Genomic DNA, 7,457 nt, shown 5'->3' on the forward strand with positions numbered 1-7,457 from the left:
GACAAACCAAGTAAATTTCTCTGTCTGCTCCAGCACATTAAGGAGAGAGGCTAGTGAGCTCAAGCCAAGGCCACAAGTCCTCAAGTCCTCTTGGTCACATCAGGATCTTTGTTTCACTGGACATTTTTAAAATAAAAATTTGTGAGGGTTATGAAGAATAAAAAATGAAACAAGTATTATGCTTCCTGCTGAGGTGTCAGCCTGAGATCTTCAAAGTGACCAGGAGCATAAGTGTTGCCTCCCACTAATATCTCCTTACAAAGCCTGCCAGACAATATCCTGCAGACAGTGGTGGTGCTGTCTGCCTTGAGGCATGCGAATGCCTTGGACATGTTAAGATGAGCAGACATTTTGTGTTTCCTGTGCCTGAGGCAGGATTAGCTGAGTTCATAATTGCCTGAACCTCAAGCCTGGCCCTCAGGGATGCCATTGGGATAGAATACCAGCATGGCACCTATTTCTAGATAGAAACTCTGTTAATACCTTCTGTTCTCTGAAGGGAAGGATGGTTTCTGCTGCTTTTGGGAAGGCTGGGAAAGAAGTGTTGCATTGCTGCTTGTGTCTTACTGAGAGCACTCACTGCTCAAAGCAGGGTGATGTCACCCAAGGTGTCAACAACACAGAAAGAATCGCAGTGCTAACAAGTCCCAAGCACTCAAAAATACAAAGATGATGCAGCCCAAGTGAAAATGGATTTTGAGATGGATTTAAATCCTGAGGAGTAGCAACAGCCATCTCCTTGCTTTTGGAGATCTCTAAAGAGGCTTCCTCCCTGCTGCAGCTGCTGTTTTCCTGATCTCCTCCCCTACTGCAGGCACAGTGCCTGAAAGAGAAGTAATCACTTTATGGTCCACTATGGGATTCCCCAGCACCATTTACTGTTGATGAGTTTGACTGTATAAAGATGCTCAGGCCGTTAAATGGATTGAAAGCCATATTGTGACCCTCATTAGACAGAAGATCAGTGAATTTTTCAGTAATGGGTTGTGACCTCAGGTGGGGGTAGGGAAATTTGTCTATTTTTTTATTTCTGGGCTTTGTGCTTCCATTCCCACAGCAGCCCCCATACAGGTGTTCCCCTGATGCTGCTCTCCTTTGGGGATGGTCAGGGTCGATGCCTATGTGAGGGGATGTGACCAGGTCCCCCATGCCCTGGGTTAGGATCTCCCAGCAGTTCTCAGCCGCATCTGGCTTCCAATTCCCCCATTGCAGTGGCAAAGCCTGAATTACGCCCCGCGTTCCCTGTTGGAGATGGGCACCCAAGTGGGCTGAAGTCTCAGAAAAGTGTTTTCCTGGGCGGGCAGAAGGGGAGGGTGGTGGCGGCAGCGCTTTTCCCCCCATCTAACGCTGACCCTTGTCCCTGTGTTTGCCTTGCAGGGACCTGCCACATCGGCTGGGCCTACTACTGCACGGGCGGGGGCGCGGCGGCCGCCATGCTGGTGTGCACCTGGCTCGCCTGCTTCTCGGGCAAGAAGCAGAAGCAATACCCCTACTGAACCGGCCCCGGGCAGGGGCCCTGCCGGGCTCGCCCAGGTCTGCTGGACAACAGCAACGGACAAGGAATTTTCAAGTGCTTTCTCTCGGGAGCAGGACGCGGGCGGCCCCAGGGTGGCGGGGAGGTGCAAAGCCACCCGACTGGGCTGGGCAGGGACCGGCTCTCTCACCCGAGCCTGCTCAGGGTCTGCTCCACAAAAATATAAGCAAGGAAAACTCTGCTTTGGCAAACGGTGAAATTCTGCATGCACCAATTACTGGACAGGCTGGTGAGGGGTGGCAGCGCCCGTGTGCTGGGGTCGCGCCTGGCAGCCCCTCAGTGCGGCGCTCCCAAAGCACACACGCACGCACACACAGATGTTGACCATGGCACAAAATAGGTAGAGGGGGAAACTTTTTTTTGGCGTGATTCTTCTTTCTTTTCCTTTTGTTTTCTCTCCTTTTTTTTTTTTTTTTTTTTTTCTACTTCTCTCTGGTGATTTAAGACTTGGTGTTGCAACACTTTTTAATCTATACATTAAACTTAATAAAAGGACCAATAAGCCACTTTATCAGTATTTTGTATAATCTCTACACATTTTTCTTCCCCAAACATTTATCCACTGCTTATTCAGCCCTATATAACTTTTATTAAGACTGTGTTTTCAGCATTATTACAAAATGCAACATAATTACTTGGCATATGTACCCTTACTATAGTACTTTTTATGAAATGCAGTAAATGGACATTTTCATGTCCATTGGAAATTCCACTCGCGGTACTGTAGAGCTCTGTTGGTTATGTACAACTAACAGCAAAGTTCTTCCAGACATAGATTTCTGTTGCTGTTATGTTTAGCTCATTGATGTTGTATTGTGCTGTACCATGTTTATTATTTCAATATTCAGTTTTGTAAAATATATATATAATATGTGCTATTTTATGTTTGTATTTGAAAAAAATCTCTGTAAATAAATTTTTCCTTGATCAATACTTGCAATGTATGGTTGTGCCAGTAGATGAAACAGTTCCTATCCCAACTCTCCACTGGAAAACTTCTCAGAAATACTCAGGACTTTTATAACCATGCTGTATCCTTTTACCCCATAAAACACAGACACATTTTGCGTTCAGTTACACTGCCTGAGGATAGAATTCTACTGCCACTGGAAACATTCTGGCATATTCCACATTTTTTTCTGCTCCTGTCAGGTGTCCTGAAGGATTTCAGCAAGACTTTCCCCATTGTGTCTTGGCTGCTGCAGACTCAGAATTTCACACAAAACTGTATATCCCAATTTAGCCAACTGAAATAAGCCTTTTCTTCCTTAATACCAGTAGCTCTGATCAAATACCTACCAGGCAGAATTCTCTGCACAGGACATTGGCACTGTACCTAAAAAACATCTTTTATTTTCTTTATTTAAAGCAATGTGAACTTAATTTATAAGTTCATAACCAATTTATCTAATCATAACTAAAATAATGTTATTCCTTTTCAAATTTGTTTTTCTGATCCCATTTCCCCAGTATTACATTTCTGTTGAGTATATTTAGGTTACCATCTAGGTTTCAGCTGCAGTTCTGGTGGTTAATAACAGTTACAGCTGAACGAATCTGGCATCATGTCAGTGCTTTGTACATTGCACTGGGCAGATTTTCAGAGGAATGTGGAAATAGCAATGTCAGCTTACAGTGATCAATCCTGATATCACTCAATGGAATTTTATTGAGTTTTATTATAGGCTAAGCACTATTTATTTGCTTTATGGTGCTGCGCAGTGAAAACAAAATTGTACCTTAACGCTCCCAGATTAGCCCATAATAGCCCCATCTCATCTGACTGCGCTTCTGCTGAGGAGCACACCAGCCATGCTCTGGGGATTTGGCTCCCTGCACGCTCTTCCCACAGCACCAGCAGAAGCAGGAGCTCTTCCCTCCAGATTCCAGGTTTCAAGGCTCATCCCTTCTTATGAGCCCTCAGGACCATACCCAACCCTCCTGCAGGAGGTCAGCAGCACCCCATATATCTTCACAGTAGGTATGAAATGTACCTGTTAGAGTTGTGGATCGATGCTTTATTAAAATTGAAGGAGATATAAACACAATTTTGACTGTGGCTCCCCTGACTGCAGTCAGATCTTTGGCAGGTGTATCTCAATCAAAAAACTCTGCCTTTGTACACTGTGTTACTGTGGAAACATGCCTTTCCTTCCACTGAAAATGTGCTTGGCTATAAAAAGTTTCTGTGACCTGGCTATAAATATGTGTGTTACTATTCCACATTTGACTCTTGCAAGGTTATATCCTGGACTGTGCATTGTGAAGAGCACTTTGACTTTTTTTAGATTCTTCCTATGCTTGGGTTCAGGCTTGATTTATCATGACAAACTGGAACTATACAGTTACTTCATGAAGAAAATTAGGGTTTTGTTGCAATGCAATACCATTATAGCATGACTGAATTTGTATACAGTCTCCTTTTTGAAATTTGGGCTTGAATAAAATGTCAATTTTAAATAATCAAGCCAATGACATATGCTGCACCTGCTTTGAAGCTGTTTATCATATAGCCTTCAGCTGCTGTATATGAATAAAGCAATCACAGCCTAATTAGGTTTGTCCATATTTGTGCATTTTGGTTCTGATATCCATTTTGCACTAGAATATAAATACCATTTATTATCATGGTTATCAAGCCTCACAGCTACAAACTCTAATAACTGAACTGGCAAAAGATTGTTTTCGATTTCTCAGTCTGGAGTGTCAATGAAATATTTACAGTATTTACCATGTTTAATTTTCCATTTATTTGTTCTTGAAGATGAAGAGCTTGGCCTTGCATTTGTCTAAACAAAAGAGATAAGCTTGCACACAGTCCTAGGACACTGAATTTTCCCCCTGCCATTGCTGGCAATTGTATTCCATAATCCTGTTCGTAAATTTATCAAGCTGTATTTTAGAACTGTTTAAGCAGTTTTCCCCCAACAAGCACATTTCAAAATTTATTTCAAAATCTCATTCTTTGGGTGGTTATACACTTCCTGTGTTCCAGACCACCCAGAGCTGTTAGTCCACTTCCAAAAAATACTCTGGGAGCTGCAAGTTTCCTCTGCCATTCCCTACTAATACAGGAGCTATATATATGTAGAAAAAAAGTCCTGTAATTGCAGACTACTGTTCATTATCAGAAGCTGTTTTAGGACAACAGGATAATTCAAGGTAGGAAACAACCTCAGAACATCTGTGGTCTAACCTCCTACCCAAGGCAGAGTCAGTCATATGTTGCCTAGGAGTTTATCTCACCCAATTTTGAAAACCTCCTAGGAGATCATCTCTGAGCAGCCTGTGCCACTGCCTGACTGTCCCAAGAGGGAATGACTTTTCCTTATAATTGATCACTTTTTTCAATAAATGAAGACTGTTCCCCATCCTCCCACTGAGAATAATTGAGAAGAGCTCACCTCCATCTCCTGCCACCCCCCTGTGGGTGCTGGGTGGCTCCTCTTGTGTTACTGTGTGCCCCCACAGCCATCCTTTCACCAGGCTCAGTAAGTCCTGGCCTACGTCACTGCAGGGCCCTGTTCCTTCACCTGTGCAAGACTTGGCATTTCTCCTGGTTGAATTTCATAAGATTCCTGTTGTGCCATTCCTGCAGAGTGTCTCAGCCCTATGGCTGGCAGCCCTACATCTCAGTATATTGCCTGATCCCCCCAGCTTGGTGTCATCTGAAAACTTGGTGAGAACACACTCCTTCACTGGTAAAGCCATTGGACAGGAGAAGTTCCAGAATAGAAATGTAGATACCCCACTCACTGCAGGCATCCAGGTCCAAACAGGGAACATGACCCTCTGAGCCTCATCATCTAATCAGGCTTTACCTTTCCCATCATATTAGCCCAAATTTGGTGCAAAAAACCTGTAAGCCTGTCTCAAAAGCCTTGTTAGAATCCCTGCAAACATCCACTGCTCTTCCCTTGGTCACAAATCCAGTCAATACACCACAGTGAGTCAGAGGGGCTTGTTTGGAATAAATATAATCTGTCTGGAAAGGCACTTCATACATAAGCTGTAGTGGGGCAAGAGAAGGTGGAAGAACTTGATGCAACTTTATTTTCATTAGTTTAGTCTTTGGTAATGACTGTGGGAGCACATTCCCCCACCCAAATCCCAGAGAGCTGGGGACTTTCCCTATGCATCTTAATGTGCACTGCCAGACTCCAGACTCCAGTCCTGAGCACTAACACAGCATTTCCTGAGAGGAAAAATGCAAATTGTGTCGTTCAAGCATTAAGTCAGTCATGTCTGCATAAATATGAGGCATGTGAAGGCCTGTCTGGAGTTTTAGAGAGCATTAAGCTATTCCTATCAAAAAAGTAATTGCTTTTCAAGACAACAATATTAACAAACAAATTTTTACTATATGCCATAGAGTTAGCTCTCTCCCCAAAACACAAATATATGTCTATGACAAAAATCCCCAGCCCTTAAAAATGTTTTGAAATTATAACTCCTGAGGCAATTTAACCCCTCTATTTCCTTTTTCTTGAGGGAAAATCCAGGAATCAGTTGTAACTGCAATTTATCTGTCATTCACTGAAATAGTCTGTGAAAAATATCAAACTGACTGACAAGACAGATAATCTGTACATCAACATAAGCATTAATTTTTCTCTACATACTTAACCTTTCAGAGAGACAATGGTGAAATTAGATATGTCTTTTTTTAGAAGTGACATTTAAGTGTAATCCCTTAAGAAGACAGGATTTTAACTATCTGCTTTTGAGTATTAAGTGTTTTTATTATTATTCTTGAAATAATGATGGATCAGAGAAAAAAAAGAAAATTTTGAAACAGTTTCAAGCTCACTTGTCTTAGTGACAGAAGGATGATTATTAGGCTAACATATAAATAGATGGCCTTTTTCATGTTCCTCACCAAGAAACAGAATGTTCATTGAAATTTAAATGGATATTTTAGCTGAATAAAGACAGGCTCTGACTCCTTCTGTGGACAATTTTAAGACCTTTTAGTCTGCTAGACGTATCTGCTGTGAATGTCAGTATGTTGGGTACATATTCTATGTTATGCCAAGCATATTAAATTAGGTAAATGGAAAATTATAGGAATTCTGAAAGAACATATGGCACAGCTTCATTATATATATCTACATCACCAGGGCCCAGAGCATTGCTGCCTGATTTCCTGGCTATCTAAGAGCAAATGAACTATAAGTAACTCTGCTCTGAGCATCTTCCATCACACAGAGACATCTCATGACCCTCAAATAGCTCCTCAGCAGGTGCTGTGGCCCGTACTGACCGTCACCAGATGCACAATCATCTGTAAATGTGCACCAAGGCTGATTGTCTCCCCAGGGCCAATAAATCAGTTTGGCTTGGAGGCAATGCTAGGGCACAGAAAAGCCCCATCTCACCCGAAGCCTAAGCCAAGGGCGGGTCTGTGTTAGCAGTCAGAAAGCTGCTCTTGCCTTGGGGGTGGGAGGAAAGTTTGCTGTCACCATGGAATGCTCCTGTCTGCAGTGAGACCTGGCAGCCCAGGGAGTGAGTCTGTGAGTCTGTGGCCATTCAGGCAACTTTACAGACATTTTTCTCACAGGACACACATGGAAGCCAGTGCCTGGGTTCCCAAGAGAGCACATTAAGGACAAAGAGCGCTCCCATCTAGCTTGTCCCACCTGTGCACAGCTCCTGCAGCAGCCCTTGTGTGAGACCTCTGCACCAGCCCCAACTTCAGAACTGAAGCCAAGGTGGTTTGTGTGCCCCATGTGCATTTGCCAACTGCATGGAGCCCTGCTCTGCATGCATGAATTTCTTCATCCTCTTTTCATTCTCCAGGCGCTAAAGGTAGTTTTGGTTATCCTCATATCAGCCAGAAAAAACAGTATTTAAGTACATTTAAGAAAGAAATAAAGTATATTTGTTTGGCTTGTAGACAGTCATGGTGTGAACACTTCTGCTC

The 7,457-nt window shown here is 43.0% G+C and overlaps 1 protein-coding gene across 1 annotated transcript in view; it reads left to right on the forward strand.

Annotated features, from left to right (window-relative positions):
* LHFPL6 (LHFPL tetraspan subfamily member 6) overlaps nt 1–2,467 on the forward strand; it is a 135,711-nt gene extending 133,244 nt beyond the window's left edge. Inside the window, exon 4 of the mRNA XM_058045426.1 lies at nt 1,378–2,467. Coding sequence (XP_057901409.1) covers nt 1,378–1,496 — 119 coding nt within the window. The 3' untranslated portion in view covers nt 1,497–2,467. The remainder of the gene's footprint in view (nt 1–1,377) is intronic.
* The last annotated feature ends 4,990 nt before the right edge of the window (nt 2,468–7,457 follow it).

Source organism: Melospiza georgiana, chromosome 2 (assembly GCF_028018845.1).
Source record: "Melospiza georgiana isolate bMelGeo1 chromosome 2, bMelGeo1.pri, whole genome shotgun sequence".
Taxonomy (NCBI): Eukaryota; Metazoa; Chordata; class Aves; order Passeriformes; family Passerellidae; genus Melospiza; species Melospiza georgiana.